The sequence below is a fragment of the Carlito syrichta genome, unplaced genomic scaffold (genome assembly GCF_000164805.1).
Source record: "Carlito syrichta isolate Samal-C Ts95f unplaced genomic scaffold, Tarsius_syrichta-2.0.1 Scaffold308846, whole genome shotgun sequence".
Classification (NCBI taxonomy): Eukaryota; Metazoa; Chordata; class Mammalia; order Primates; family Tarsiidae; genus Carlito; species Carlito syrichta.
Window position 1 is genome coordinate 25337 of NW_007252942.1, and position 16320 is coordinate 41656.

At 37.7% G+C, this 16320-nt stretch overlaps 1 protein-coding gene across 1 annotated transcript in view; it reads right to left on the minus strand.

Moving 5' to 3' along the window:
* The window catches only part of LOC103268533 (low-density lipoprotein receptor-related protein 2-like), a gene marked incomplete at its 3' end in the record, with an annotated part of 150240 nt that overhangs the window by 23626 nt on the left and 110294 nt on the right, over nucleotides 1-16320 (minus strand). The window contains exons 24-34 of the mRNA XM_021716584.1: nucleotides 15496-15633; nucleotides 14839-15120; nucleotides 13341-13583; nucleotides 11205-11324; nucleotides 10988-11104; nucleotides 8367-8744; nucleotides 6916-7164; nucleotides 5555-5766; nucleotides 4204-4388; nucleotides 2952-3180; nucleotides 1805-1982 (exon numbers count right to left, since the gene is read on the minus strand). Coding sequence (XP_021572259.1) covers nucleotides 1805-1982; nucleotides 2952-3180; nucleotides 4204-4388; nucleotides 5555-5766; nucleotides 6916-7164; nucleotides 8367-8744; nucleotides 10988-11104; nucleotides 11205-11324; nucleotides 13341-13583; nucleotides 14839-15120; nucleotides 15496-15633 — 2331 coding nt within the window. The remainder of the gene's footprint in view (nucleotides 1-1804; nucleotides 1983-2951; nucleotides 3181-4203; nucleotides 4389-5554; nucleotides 5767-6915; nucleotides 7165-8366; nucleotides 8745-10987; nucleotides 11105-11204; nucleotides 11325-13340; nucleotides 13584-14838; nucleotides 15121-15495; nucleotides 15634-16320) is intronic.

Here is a 16320-nt window from a genome sequence, read left to right on the forward strand (position 1 = left end):
GCTTCCTTTTCTCTAAACTAGTTTACCTTTCCCTAGCATCATGCTTTCAACTTAAAATGCATAAGAGGCACAAGAGAAAGGAATGACTTACTTAAGGTCATAGATCAAGTCTATCTGTAACCAGATTACGAACAGTCACTGATTAATCTAAACTTAATAATAGAAATAGAAATGTGATGTTAAATAATATGTTGGCACTCAACATATTTCAGGCTGAACCTAAAAGAGATCTTCTGACATTAAATGAAAGTTCTGTATTTGCTGTGTGATCTTGAGATTTACGTAGTGTTGCCCAGATTTTAGATTAAGTAGGTTTTTTATTTTTCTGCTGATGACATCTCTGCATCTTTGCTCCTTGAAAAGAGTGTGATCCCACACTCACAGGATTTTCCCTAGACCCTATATATTGTTATACTGGGTTGGATTATTAATCTATGTATTCACATAAAAATGATGGGAATTCATTGTATACCAAACACTATTTTAAGCACTGGCAATATTATAAAAGTGAAGTATTCATTCTAGTAAAAGGAAATAGAACTAAACTCATAAAGTGTGTGTGTGTGTGTGTGTGTGTGTGTGTGTGTGTGTGTGTGTTGTGTGTGTGTTTTGTGTTTACAGAATGTGATAGTAAACAGAAATGCTAAGAGGAAGTGGCTATTTTAGGTGGGGTGGTCCATGAGGACCTCTTTGAGAGTGACATTTGGGCAGAATCCTAAATGACATGAAGGAACAACTCAAGCAGAGACCTGGAAGAGAGATGTTCCAGGCAGCAGAAGAGCGAGTGCAAAAGTTCAGAGGTGGAAAGTCACCTGGTATGCTTCTGGGCCATAATGAAGTCCAATGTGGTGAGAAAATGTGGAAGAAAAGACAGGGATGTAGCAAGAGCCAGATGTGGAAGTGTGATGAGATATGATGGAGAGATTTGAGGAGAGAGGTTAAGTGAAGATTAAGTGACCTATCATTTATTTCCCCTCCCATCGGAAAGAAAACTATAAAGGCCAAAACTTTAAAGCACCTAGCCACCCACACCACACACCTTAGGATGACTTGAGGTGGTCACACCAAAGCACCTAAAAGGAATGGTGCCATAATAAATAAGTTGTAAAAAATAAGCTGCTTTAACTCAGGGGTGATGACTTATACCTATAATTCCAGCACTTTGTGAGGCCAAGACTGGAGGATTGCTTGCGCCCAAGAGTTCGAGACCAACCTGGGCAACATAGTGAGACCTCATCTCTAGGGGGAAAAAAAAAGTCAAAAAATTAGCCAAGTGTGGTGGAGTGTTCCTATAATCCGAGTTACTCAGAAGGCTGAGGAGGAAGGATCACATAAGACAAGATCAGGCTGTGTGAGCTGTGATTGTGCTACTGCACTCCTGCCTGCGTGACAAAAGATCCCAACTCAAAAAATAAAAACATAAATGAAATAAAAATAAGTTGCTTTAAACCACACAGTGGTAGCAATAAGAGGATCTAAGGTACTATCTAGTCTCTACTATATTTGTCAACTGGGGAAACAGACTTAGAGAAAGGTCACAGAGGAAGTAAGTCATTGAGAAATAAAATGACACAATTTAGATGTGCTGTTGCTGCATCCAAGGTTTGAGTTTTCCATGATAAATAAAAGTAATGGCAATGTTAGGACAGAAGAAAGAGTAGAGGGGAGTGATTAGTTTTTTTTTTTAAAAAAAAGGGAAATGTGTCACCCAAGCAAATGAATCTGTAAAGGTGTGCACTTAGCATTCCCAAAATAAGTGTTTCCCAAGCTCTTCCCAGGCAGGATGTTTCTCTGTATCACTTACAATTTGGTTGTTTCGAAGGATGAACTGCAACAATCCCAAAGGGTTGCTGAATATTATACATTATAATGGACTGGTTCCCCCCATGCCACTTGTTGGCTTGCATAACTTTACGAGTAGCACGGTCAGTCCAGTACACATTATCTTCAAAGAGAGTTAGGGCATAGGGATGCCGCAGAACCTGTGAGGCAAAATAGAAGAGTGAGACCTCTCCCAGAAATAAAAGCCAAGGTGAACTCAGTCAAAGAGGATGTCTGCTCGAGAAGAGGGTTGCCTTTAGTATGTCATTATTTAACAAAAACACAGGGAACTCACTGCACAAGAAATAAGCAAAAAATATGCCACTTGCCCTCCATCCCACTAAACCACTTAAAATAATTCCACGAACGTGTCATGTGTTCTTCATGTTTACTCTGGCAATTACACTGGGCATGCATTTTGCAAACAGAAACAAAACGTATCTAGATCACCTACTACTCAGAGGTTGGATATAACTAGAGAACTCAGTTTGAGGTCCCTCATTCCCTACTGCCACAGTCTTGTCCTGACTCCTTCCTCAACACTCCTTGTCCCATGTTGTTTCCACCATTTTGTCCACCACTCACTGATTTACATCAATTGTTACAGTTTAGGCTCATACTTCCTGAAGGTAGGGAGGCTGTCCCAGGGTCTCTTCAAGTCATGGAAATTATAAACCATGGCAACTTAAAATGGAGGTCAATAATAGCACTTTGGTAAAATACGTATTTTCTGTACTTTTCCATTTAACATGCATTTACTGAATAAAAAAACATTAAATACATAAATAGGCTATTATTTGAGAAACGTAAATCTAGTTAAGTTATTAATTTTTCTTTAACATAACTTTTAAGATATGGAAGCAGCAGATTCATATCTACAGCTCAACTAAATCACAGGCGCTATTAATCCTTCCTAGACATGGCACAATCTGACAGTGAAAACCGGAATAAAAATATTCATTTTCCTGTTGGTAATAGAGATGGATTGCCTCTCATTGTTGTTGATACTTCCTGGAGTGACCTAACAAGGTCTATGACACAAAAATTACTTAGCTTTCTTGATACTCGTCTGCTTTCTACTTTTCTACAACTGTAGGTTGTACAGTTTGGTTTTCCCACTACCAACTTACCAAGTCACTGGCTAGCACCTGCCTTCGATGTTGTCCATTATAATCACAAAAGTCTATGTAATCAAGATAGGTATCCATAAAGTAAAGCAGTCTGTTAGGGTAGTCGATAGTTAATCCACTGGGCCAATAGATCTTGTCCTGGACAATGACAGTGCGCATACTGCCATCCATACTGGCTCGCTCAATTCGAGGGTGATGGCCCCAGTCGGACCAGAACAGAAAATGCTCACTGTGAAAAGAAATGAGTTACCAATTGAAGGAGACATATTTCAATATGAAAAATAACTGTCATTTAAAATGATACAACATCCTGTTTATGCTCCACTTAAAATAAATCAGTTCAGAATATATGCACAGAGTTTATTATTTCCTCTGAGTGTCACAAAGTAAAGCTGTAATCATAATGCAATCACAAGCCATCTGGGTGTTTTTATAATGTTCATAAAACATGCAGTACATTACGATACTAAAATGTCTCAATGCCAATTCATGTTTGTGTACAAACCACAAATAGTTGATTTGGAAAAATCCATCTGTCCTTGTTTGTCTACACTGTCATGTTTTAGATAAGGAAGTTAATTTATATAGATAAGGAATTCATCAGAGATTCTTCATAAATTTCACTGGTGGGTAATCATTTTTCACTATCTAGGAAGTCAGCATTACACTGAACGGAACTTACCTAATTTATCATCTTGCAGAAAAGAATCTAAGTTATAGAATCCAAATAAAGACAAGGAAGGAAGCCCTCAAAGACTTCTAAATACATGGGAGGATTTCTCTTTCTTCCCTTTAGGACCAGCAGGCAAAAATTTTCTTACTTTTATGATTTAAAAGAGAGTTCTAGTAAATGACATGAAATGGAAGCAGAAAACCCCAACTCTTTTGATGTATAACCATGTGGTATCAAAGTTACAGCAAACTGGCCCATTTATGGGATATTACTTACATGCATTAATTAGAAACTTAATTTTATAATCCTACAACAATAATTTCAATAGTTGTACTGCCAAGATAATTAGTCAGCATAATTTAAAATAAAGAATAATTGCTCTTATGAACTTTAAGAAGACTATTCAAAAAAAGTAGGCATACCAACAACCAGGTGGACATCTACCATGTTTGAACAAGGGGTCATTTAAAATTCTGCATATCAGCAATATGCACACCAGGTACACCATGTTATTGTCTTCCCCTCATCATAACCACGTCAATACAACAATAATTAAAAAATAAAAATAAAAAGTCTTACTTCATTCTTGGATCTACTGCTAGACCCCTTGGATTTGTTATGTTTTTACTAATCAGCACAGTTCTATGGCTCCCATCAATTTTAGAGACTTCAATTGTTTCCAGGGCATAGTCTGTCCAGTAAAGATTACGGCCTACCCAATCTACTGCAATAGTTTCAGTCATGATGACACTACTGTCAAATACCTAAAGATAAAAGTGAAAAAAGGATAAATTCTGGAAGGAATAAATGAATTCAATCATGAAAATTATATAAAAATCTAGAATAAGCCATCTAACTTGTCCTAGAATTTACTTGTGGGGATTAGAAAATCTAGTCTTTCCATATAACTAACCAGCAAATCAACAGTAGAGTTTTCTGGGAAAAAAATATACAAGATTTTATAGCACTGATTATTCTAAGATAATTCTATTGTTGGATTAATGTGTAATTTCATTTTGAGTTTCAAAGCTTGTTTTGCAATTAAACAAAGGTTCTATCTACCCACTAAGTTAGCATGGCAAAAATAATATCTTTATTGATCACACACCAATAATGAGAAAATAAAGTTGTAAGGGCAGAGAAAATAAAAGGGTCAAGAAACTGAAAATATAACTGGGCGCGGTGGCTCAGGCCTATAATCCCAGCACTTTGGGAGGCTGAAGTGAGAGGATTGTGTGAGTTCACGGGTTCAAGATCAGCCTGAGCAGCTTGGTGAGACCTCATCTCTACAATTAAAAAAAAAAAGAAACTGAAAATAGCCAGTGCAGTGGTTCACACCTGCAATCCCAGCACTTTAGGAGGCAGAGGTGAGAGGATTGCCTGAGCCTTGAGGTTTGAGACCAGCCTGGGCAACTTGGCAAGATCTTATCTCATTACAAATCAAAAAATTAGCCAGGCATGGTGACGTGCACCTGTGGTGACGTGCACTTGGAAGGCAGAGGTAGAAGGATCACCTGAGCCCAGCAGGTTGAGTCTGCAGTGGCCATGAGCGTGCCACTGCACTCCAGCCTGGGTGACAGAGTGAGAATTCTACTCAAAAAGAAAAAAGAAAAAAAAGAAACTGAAACACAGAAAAATGGACTGCCAAACATAACTAAATTGAAACTAAGAAAAGCAGTCCCTTATCGCTCCTGCATTTTCCTCTGCTCTCCTCCACTAGAAGAGACTGCAAAAGAGACTCAAAGACATTCTGAAGTCTCTGTGACCTGGAATTCGAAATCATTCTTCTGCCTTCAGAGGTCACACTCTTATCTAAAACACCCATATATTAGGAGTTGTGAACATCTAGGTCTTTTGGATATGATGTGGCTCAGAATAGGCCCAAGCCAGGGAAACAAGCCAAGTCAAAGATCAGCAGAAATATACTTACTACTCTTCTGTCTGTTCCATTTTGAAGTGCACTCCAAGTTTTACCCTGACTTGCATCAGACCAAAAGATACGGCCACTAATTGAATCAAAATTAATAGCTACAATGTAAGAGCCATCCTGGATCAATGAATAGATATTGTGGACCTGGGAGGTGATATTGTCGACAATAATTTTGTTCTGACTTGCGACAAATAACAGCAGACTTTCAGATGCTGTCCAAGAAAAAAAATGAAAAAATGTCAATGATTGAAGCATCTCTGAAAGATTTGATGGAATATTTTTGGTAATAGAAGGAAGATACAATTCCAAATTCTAGTAATATGAGGAAAAACCCCTGTAAGAATGATTTTAATAACTTCATCCTTAACCTTACTCGTTAGCTGATTTTCATGAATATCTAAAATAAACTCTTTCTTGAATTATACTGCAAAGTGTGTCTAAATAGCAGTCTGGAGAGAACTATACTTACATTCTTCTTTTTACTGTATTTGTTTACTTTGCTTATCTTCCTTACTAGACTGCAGGCTTCTAGATAACAAGAATTGTGCCTTAAAGATTTTTGTTTTCCTGAAGCACTCAACTGTGGCAGAGTTCTAACCATCTCTCAATATCCCCTCCATATACCTTATATATATTTATAGATAGATATTATATAATAAAGCATGCCAAGTTTTAGCTTAGAACACAGGCAATGTGCTAGGGACATTTCTCTGCCTCCATTAAGCATGGAGAAACCACATTACTCAGTTCTGAGGAATAGGATATGAGTAGAAATTATGTATCAAATTCCAGGTCATGTTCTTAAAAGGAAGCTGCTTGTTTCCTTTTTTTTTTTTTCCTATCTCTACTTTCTGAAAGTAGAGATCCTTTGATAAAAGCCACATAAGGATAACAGATACGCTCTACCCCTGACTCCTACATGTAAAAGAAAGGAGCTTCTATTTTGTTTTAGCCTGCTTCATTTAGTCACTTTGAAAGCAGCCAAATCAATATCATAATACATAGTATAATCACTTTCATATAGTATAAATTAAATAATAGTGGTTGAATTGAATTCATTAAGCATTATCATCTTTAAACAATATAAAAACCATTTTAATATTTTAAATAATTTTAAAATTACCTTCTATTTATATATGTTCTAGCCTCTATTTTTCAAACACACCAAGATCTTAATGTGCACCTCATTTAATTCTCCCAAGAAACTGAGGTTCAAGGAGGTTGTATAACGTGTCCAGGATTCAATTCAATCTGATGCTTAAACAACATTATCAAATGCCTACATGTGCCATTTTATTTTAAACTCTAAGATGTGCTGTTAAGCTAACTGAGGTTAGTTCGTTTTTAAGTCCAGTAATTACCTGTAGCTTTGCAAGTCCTCCCATCACCTTCTAATACATAGTCATTATCACATGAACACCGGAAAGAACCTCTTGTATTGTAACAATGCTGGCTACAAGAGCCTGGAATAGCACATTCATCTATGTCTTCGCAAGTCTTAGAATCATTGGCAAGTAAATATCCCACAGGACACATACATCTAGCCCCAAAGGGCTCTTGAATACATTCATGAGTACAACCACCATTGAAATCAGCACAGTTGTTCTGGTCTAAAAAAAAGAAAGAGAATCACGAACAGAAAAGTCAGGAATATTTCCTTCTTTGATTCACTTTAATGTAATATGTATCATGTAGTCTCATGCCACATTCAATGTGATGCCCAGAAAAGAGCTAAGAGCAGCATTCACTAAGGTGAGCTCCCCAGGCTGTTCAGGGTCTCCTCTGATTTGCCTGAGGATTCACCATCCTTCATATCCAGTGAACTTGGCCCACCTTCTTCACTACAACCCACTAGTATAGCTTCAGTTGGTGCAACAAGAAAACTTTGGGAAAATATTGTTGACATCAAGAAACAAAATTATCATTGATAAAGCCTGCAAAGAGACCTAACTTGCTTCTCATTTGCTTCCTCTGAAATTCTTCTATCTTTACAGAAATGGAAGACTTTTAACATTTCATATAGAAGGCTGTACAATCTATGAAAGCAAATAAACAGAAAAGAAAAGGCAATAAACATTATAGGGCACAGATTCACTAATATACCATCATGCCTTACTCCTTTTCGGGCCAAAATGAAGCCACCCCAAGAGAATTCACATGGCTGGGGATGCAAATCCCCTCTATTTCCATGGGTACTCTAACTTATTTATGAGTCATAATACAGAACATGCACTAGAAGGGGAAGTAAGTCAAAATTATTAGGATATTTTCAGAACAAACACAACACATATGAAATCATAAGAATCTAAAATACTTCACGGTCATACCTGGATGGGGTTCATCTGACAGTGAGCATTGATTAAAGAGGAAAGAGAGAAAGGACAGTGATTAGGATTACATGCCAATCACAGCATTTTAATCACAGCAAACACAAATCCCCGAACTTCATTTGTTTTGTGGCAAGTTCTGATTGAAATTAGAAAACATTAAAGTTAGAAAAACTGATGAGCACATTACCAACAGAACCAAATTTAATATGACACTCTAACGGCCTCATTTAGTCTCACTTTTCTAAACAAAGACATAAAAAGAAGTAAAAATGGATAACCAAGTGCAAAGGATTTAATCAAAATCTTATCCAATGGTGATTTGTTTGAAAATTCAACTATGGTTACTCCTACACAGATTTGAACTGATAGAGGAACTGAAATCCCTTTCCAAGAAGCTACACAGTGACTGTGGTAGTGGTGACACACACCAGGCTACTCTCAGAATGAGTTAATGGCCAGTAAACTGTGGTCAGGAAACTTACTGCAAAGTGGGGACTCGTCTGTCCCATTGGGGCAATCAAAGACGTCATTACACACTGCACTCAGATTCACACAGATGCTATGGCCAGGACACTGCCACTGCCAACTGGGACAGTGAAAGGACTGAGTAGGGCAGGTCATCTCATCACTCATATCCCCGCAGTCATTGTCCCCATCACAAAGCCATGCCCTGTGGATGCAGTTTCCATTGCCACAGAGGAAACGTGATGGAGCGCAGGTCTTGGGTATACAGCCATGATGCTCATCAGATCCAGAGATGCAGTCTGAATGGCCATCACACTCCCAAAAGTCTGGGATGCAGTCACCATCTTCTTGGCACTGAAATTCATCTAAGCGGCACATACCAGGGGGCCTGGTTGCTAGAAGAACAGTATGGGGAAAATGGGCTTGTTAATGCAATTTATAATCCCTTTTATAGTCTAGGTTAAGAGGAAATTATTTTTGGATCAATGGTAGGTTTATAATAATGACGATGACAAAATTAATACTGAAGGCTAAAATAATATAGAGTCTTCTCCCATATTGTGGTACATAGAAATGTTTCTATGTGATAGATGAGAGGATCTGACAACAACCAAGTACAGGATGTACAACTGTTGAATAGAAGATCAGTACATGGGTCAAAAGAATATTGTTTCCAGCCAGGCGTGGTGGCTGAAGGTTGTAATCCCAGTACTTTGGGAAGCTCAGGGGAGAGAACTACCTGAGCCTGCAGGTTCAAGACCAGCCTGGGCAACATGGTGAGAACTGGTCTCTACAATAAATTAAAAAAATAGCCGGGCATGGTAGTGCATCCCTGTAGCTCTGGCTACTTTCAAGGCTGAGGTAGGAGGATCGCCTAAGCCCAGCAGCTTGGCACTGGGCTGGCTGTGAGTGTGCCACTGCACTCCAGCCTGGGCGATGGAGTGAGACTCCAACTCACAAAACAAAACAAACAAAAACAAGAATACTGTTTCCTGAATTTCTAATGTTCATTCAGTTGCAGATTCAGTAATACAATCCATCCTTCTCCTATGAAAGACTCATAAGAACATTTCAATAGAGCTTATTTAGCTATGGTTACTTTGAACTTCATGTGTTTAATATCATGTTAGGATGTTATAATTTGCCCTTAAGTGAGCTATACCTAAAGAAATCAGCACACATTAAGTAAACTAAAGGTGACAGTAAAAAAACTACTTGCAAACTTTCCACTATTCATCAAGCAATCCTTGAAACATAGGTAAGAACTGCTTCCCTACTTCACAGGAGTAAACCCAAGCTCCCTCCCAGCAATCTCATAAGGCAACAGCATGTCAGTGGCAATTGACACCTCAACCTCAGATTATCACAGAATTCTATGTTTTCAATGTGAAACGGGAAAATTGATGATTAAGAATTTCTAGGTGCTGTGCAAACTATAAGATTTAAGCATTTTATTTAACTTTTCTTTTTATCCATGAGAGGATACTTTTTTATCCATGGGAGGACACTTTCTTCCTGATATGGGAGGACACAAACATACTTTTTATGACCTAAAATACTATTGTTCAAACAAATGACCTGATGAGTTTTCACAAGTCTAAAATCCACTTAATACTGATGAGTTTTTACAAGTCTAAAATCCACTTGCTTAATAAAAGTGAGCAATAACAAATCGTTTGATTATAGACAGGTCTACAGCCTGTGAAGATTCTAAGTCCATTAGATGTATATTGTACAAAGTCCTACTTGAATCCTCCTACTGGAAGGAATTTTTCTCTGAACCACCATATAATTGTATCAGCACTATCTCTAAGTTCATCATATCTGCTTACTTGCTTTAATTGTCTCTTGCCTTCTATAATTTCCCTTAACAGATTCTGGGGACAAAGCCCATATGTGACATCTTAGCAGATAACCGACACATAATACCTCAAAAAATAAAATCAAAGTCAAAAAAACAAAGACAAAAAACAGCTCTGTACCATTTCCATACTATGACTTGATCTCTCTATTGAGATTTAAAGAACTCATTATATAGTTGCCCAGGCTAGAGTAAACTGGCTCACGGTTCACCACAGCCTCCAACTCCTAGGTTCAGGTGATCCTTCTGCCTTAGCCTCCCAAGTAGCTGGGCCTCTAGTTACACACCACCAGACACAGCTAATTGTTTGATTTTTTTGTAAAGACAACCAGTCTGTCTTGAACTCCCAGGCTCAAGTAATTCTTCCACATCAGCCTCCCAAAGTGCTGGGATTACAGGCATGAGCCACCACACCTCACCCCAGTAAAATATTTATATCCAATAAAGTCCTAAAATTTTAAACCCACTAATTTGGGATTTCCAAGGAAAAATTAAAAATGAGGACAAAATATCTAAGACATACTTAACATGACTAAGAGAATACTTGAAGTGTCCATTTATACAACCACTTGATTCACTAATTACAAATCATTATTTGGTAACGTCTAGTTAATTTTTATGTTCAATACCACATTCCTTTGAGAATACTTTGTAAAATTCAGCCTGTCTTTCCACTAGTTTGTCTGGGTTAGAGAAGATTTGTGGTAATATCAAAAAGGTAAAAATGAAATAATCTTTTTCATTCTGTCAGAAACATGCTGAGTATATGCTACTTACGACAGCCTGCCTCATCAGAGTTGTCACTGCAGTCAAAAATGCCATCACAACGCTTTACGCTGTTGATACATGTATAGCCATTGGCACACTTGAATTGAGAAGCAGTGCAGTTTAATACTAAGAATGAAAGAGAAAAGTATTAGAAATTAGTTCAGGAAGAAAATGACTACGTTTGGAGATTTTTCTAAACATCACAAAAATAATTCAATGCACTTACCACAACCAACCTCATCAGATCCATCCACACAGTCTTTATCTCCATCACAGACAAAAGACACATCAATACAGCGATGTTCAGGGCATCGAAACTGACTTGACTCGCATGTCTCTACCAACTCTAATGTCATCCAAAAACAGAACAAAACAAGTTTATTTCTTCAATGTGTACCAGAGCCAAACTGTAAAAGACTAAGTAACTATATAAGTTATCTGAGTTGTACATGTGTTTGAAATCCTTTCAAATCAGTCACATTGTCAATGCCAGTCCAGGTGAAGAATCCAAAGCTAGGGTAAGTTTTGGAATCAAGAATAAAGAAACCACAGGGAAGAGTCAGAAACAAGTACACCTTGAAAAATGAACCACACTTAAAAAGTAAGTATTGTGAAAGGGATGCCCAAACTTTACCTGTATGATAACCACTTATATACCTAACCATGAATTGTACCCCACATCTTTAAAATTGAAAAAATAAAGCAAAAAAAAAATCAAGAATACTGATGGTGACATATTGTTATAATTGTTCTATTTTATTATTAGTTATTGTTGTTCAACTCTTACTGTGCCTAATTTACAAATTAAACTTTAACATAGATATGTATGCAGGCCAGGCGCAGTTGCTCACGCCTGTAATCCCAGCACATTGGGAGGCCAAGGCAAGAGGATTGCGAGCCCAGGAGTTCAACACAAGCTTGGGCAACTTGGCAAGACCTTCTCTCTACAACAAATCCAAAAATTAGCTGGGTGTGGTGGCAAAATGCCTGTGGTTCCAGTTCCTTGGAAATTTGAGGTGGGAGGATCTCCTGAGCCCAGCAGGTCGAGGCTGTAGTGATCGTGAGCATGCCACTGCACTCTAGCCTGGGCAACAGAGACTCTGACAAAAAAAAAAAAAGATATATATGCATAGGAAAAAACATAGTTATATATAGTGTTCAGTACTATCCACAGTTTCAGGCCTCCACTGGGGGTCTTGGAACATATCCCCTGAAGAAAAGGGGGGACTACTGCTATGAGTCCAAATAAAAAATTATGTGTACTATATACAGAGAAAACAATTTTAATTTGTTTAAGTGAATTTGCCATTGCAAATGTTCAAGCAATAAGAATTCCTCCAGTTTACAATTTAGCCTTATAAATACCTTCATTTTAAAGAGTTAATGTGGAATTAAAAGTGTTGATGTGCTCACAACTGTAATCAATAAAAAAGCTAAAATAAAAAATATGAGCATTGTGTGCTTGAACTGTGACTACCTCTCACGGATACTATGAAGTCAGTGACTTTAGACCAAAGCTAAGCAATGGAGCCCAATTAGGCAGCATGGTCAGCATGACCCACATGCCTATTAGCAATTGTGTGGGGGCAGATCATCAAGACTGAATTTAATCCAAAGTCTGAACAGAACAATTCCAAAAACCAGGGTCCTACCTTGCTGATGAGACCATAGGCTTGGAGTCAGATGCACCAACTACCCCATTCACCACATGAAGCTTTATTAAATACAGATTCATAGACTATGAAAGCTAAAGTGATCTTAAAGGATCTTCAAGTTCATCCATTCCAGAAGGAAGTAACTTGCCTAGTCATGCAACCAGGACCAGAACTTACTCCAGGGAACTTTGCTCCACCTTAAACTACTATTGAAGACATAAAAATAACAACCTAAAGGAAATCAGAACTGGCAACGTGAAAAGCAGGTGTATAGGATTAATGGAAATTTTAATTTTGTGTCTCTCTTTGGTTGCCTTTTTGCCTGTATCAAATGAAAAGAAAAAAACAATAGCCAAAGATCTGATATGTTTACATAATTTTTTAAAAATTATTTTAAATATTTAAGTAGATAGTTGAGAGTTTTTTATTTTTCCATTTCTATCTGGATGTTTGGCATCAGAGACAGTTCTTGTTTTCTTTGTTTTGCTTCCACAGAATTCAACGTGTGGGAGTACTCTAAGCATCCCATGTGTAGGCATACTCCTTTGTTCTTATAGCCTATTGATACAGAGATTGATAGGTAGACTAGAAGTGCCTGAGAGGCAGAAACAACTTTGTTAGCCTTAGAGGAAAGAGTGCAAGGCCTTTTGGTTGTTCAAATCTATTTACTTGACTGACCAATCAAGAAAAGCCAGTTTAAAACTTACGGCAGTCCCTCTCATCAGATCCATCTCCACAGTCATTGTCTGTGTCGCAGAGCCAGTGCTTTGGGACACACTGTCCATTATCACAGGTGAAGTGGGTCTCAGGGCAGGAAGCAGGTGACCGGGATGGACAGTTCTGCTCATCACTTCCATCCACACAGTCGTTGTGGTTGTCACAGCGCCAGTGTGCAGGGATGCATGTTCCTCCGTGGCCACAGGTGAACGCCGAAGATGAACAGGTGCTATCTGCAACAGCAACAAATTAATCATGAAGACATTTGTTTTTACAGCCTTTTAAATGAGTTCCTGCTTTGCAAAGACCCAGGTCTTCACCTTTTTTCAGTGGGAGTATTGTACAAAATAAGGAGAAAAGTGCATCAAGTGATGCCATCATCACCCTCCTCCTCATCATCATTGCTGATCTTTATTTAGCATTTATCATATAAAAGACACTTTTCTGGGTTTATATATATGTATCTTATATACGTATTATTTTTAAACCTTCTCAGGAGTACTAAAAAGTACACATAATTATCTGCATTTTGCACATAAGGAAATTGAGACTTTGAGAGATTTAGGAATCTGTCTAAGACTCAAGTTCTGGCCAGAGTGATTCAAAGCTCATTCTTAACTTCTAAGCTGTACTTCCTCCAATTGCAATTACAAATTCAGACTATAGAAACATCAAACATTAAAACATCAATAGGTTGTCAGATTTTATAAAAATGCAAATAGATAAAATATTCAGGTAGAAATTTACATTTCTTAGAAACAAGAAGATGATACACAAAAAGATGAAAATTTTTAAATTTTCAAAAAAATGCAAGTGAACACTTTTATTTTTCAAATTTGTCACTCCTCTTTGTCTCCAAAAAGACAGATTTATTACTGTTAATCTCACCTAGATAGTTTTTTTTGAGATTACAACTGTCCTCTATCTTATTTTTTTATTTGAATGTAATATTTTTGCCTTCTGTGCTAGCATTTATTAGACCTCAAACATAGACTAGATTACCATCAAAAGAAGAATATAAAGGTTCAGACTGCCATTTCACCCTTAATTTATATTACTATAAAAAGAGAGGGGAGGAATAAAGCACATGAGATTTTCAAAGGCTATGATTGCAAGAGCAATTCTGTGACACTACTCTCTCAGACACTAAATACTACGTCCAGTTTATTTTGACTTTTTGAGGAGCTTGCCAAGATGTGACGATGGAGACAATGGCAATGGAGTCATTACTTCATTGGTCCAAACAGCCAATGTCAAAAAGAAATTCTGTTGAAGATAATCTAAATCAATGCCAGAATCATACATAATATTATACATGAAGTTTATTGCTCAGCTTCCTAAAAGCCATTGGAGTACACACTAAGAATTTGCAATTCTAAAAGATATCTTTTCCCATATAAATAATGCACGCTTTTATATATGTTTTAAAAGCCCACCTCTCTCTAGTCTGTTCATTCCAGAAAATATCTGCAGTGCATAGTTACTTACTAGATGTGCCACAGAGATGTTCGTCACTGTTATCATGACAGTCATCAACTCCATCACAGCGGTAGTAAATGGGCACACATCTGCCGTTTGCACAGGGGAAGGAAAATGCACCACACTGCTCCGTGGGTGGTTCATCGGTTGGGTTCCCCTCGCATGTCAAGTGATTGGAAGTCAGTCTCATTCCATAAGGGCACCCACACACCCGCTGGAAGTCTGGCAGTGGGAAGCAGAAGTGGCTGCAGTCGCCGTTAGGATGAGTGGGTCGATTACAGGAGTTAGAACCTGCAAAAGCAGAGCCCTGAGGTAATAAGGTACGCACATTTCCTTGATGTTAGGCTTGATTTGAGAAGGAAAACAAATGGGAAACAATATTTTTCAGGCCCAAATACTAAAAAGCAGCTGCACCTTGGAAATCGTCCTGCCAAATACAACATTCCATTTAGATACAGAAAAGTTCTAAAATGTGTTTTTCCTGACAACACTTTTGGGGTTAACAGCATTGAAGAGTGACTGAAAGTCTTAACGTTATTAAATTATGTGGGTGACAAGAATATAAAACTACCAGGAGCTATGTCTTTAAGTAATAAGCAATTAAAAAGAAGAGGAGGCTCCATATTACATAAATACATTCATATAAAAACTGGGCATCTCACTCACCAGTTTGGATGTTGATATCGTATGATTTCAAATGTAATACATTAGAAATACCACTTCGGATAACTGTCATATCTCCACCATCTGTTTTCCTGACTTGAATAATAGCACCCAGTCTCCAGTCACTAAAAAATACATGCTCTAAGAAGAAACACAGATGATTAGTATTCTCAGTATTCTTAGATTAGTTCACTTATGTTTAAATCACTTGGGAAAGCACAATAGGCTTGTAATGTTTCTGCAAATGTGAGAACCTTCTCCCATAAATATCTAACATATTTCTGAAACCATTTTCTACAGCTTGTTACTCTCTAGAAATGCTCCTTGAATGCCTGTACTTTAATAATACCAGGGTTCAGGTTCAGGCAAGCATATCTGAAGGCATTTAGTCAAAATTAGATTTCGTCTTCCATAGGCAATAATAAAAATAAGAGTCTCGGGATACTTCTATAGAACATTAGATGAAGCCTCATAAGTCTGAGCTCTTATCCCAGCTAAAGCTCTAACCTGCTGAGTTAAATACTTAACTGTGTGAAGAAAACAGACTCAATCATTTCTAAGACCGCTTCCAGGTGCCAAGTTCTATGTCTTAATGAGAACACTTAATTTTTTTTTTTACATTCAACTTTAATAAGAAACTGTTGAGAAGGCAAAGTACAGATCTAGTCCAAACAGGAACTTTCAGTGTATGTTTGGAGATCAATTAAAATCTCAGCACAGGCCATGCTCAGTGACTCAGCCTGCAATCCCAGTACTTTGGGAGGCCGAGGTGAGTGGATTGCCTGAGCCCATGGGTTCGAGACCAGCCCAGGCAACTTGGTGAGACCT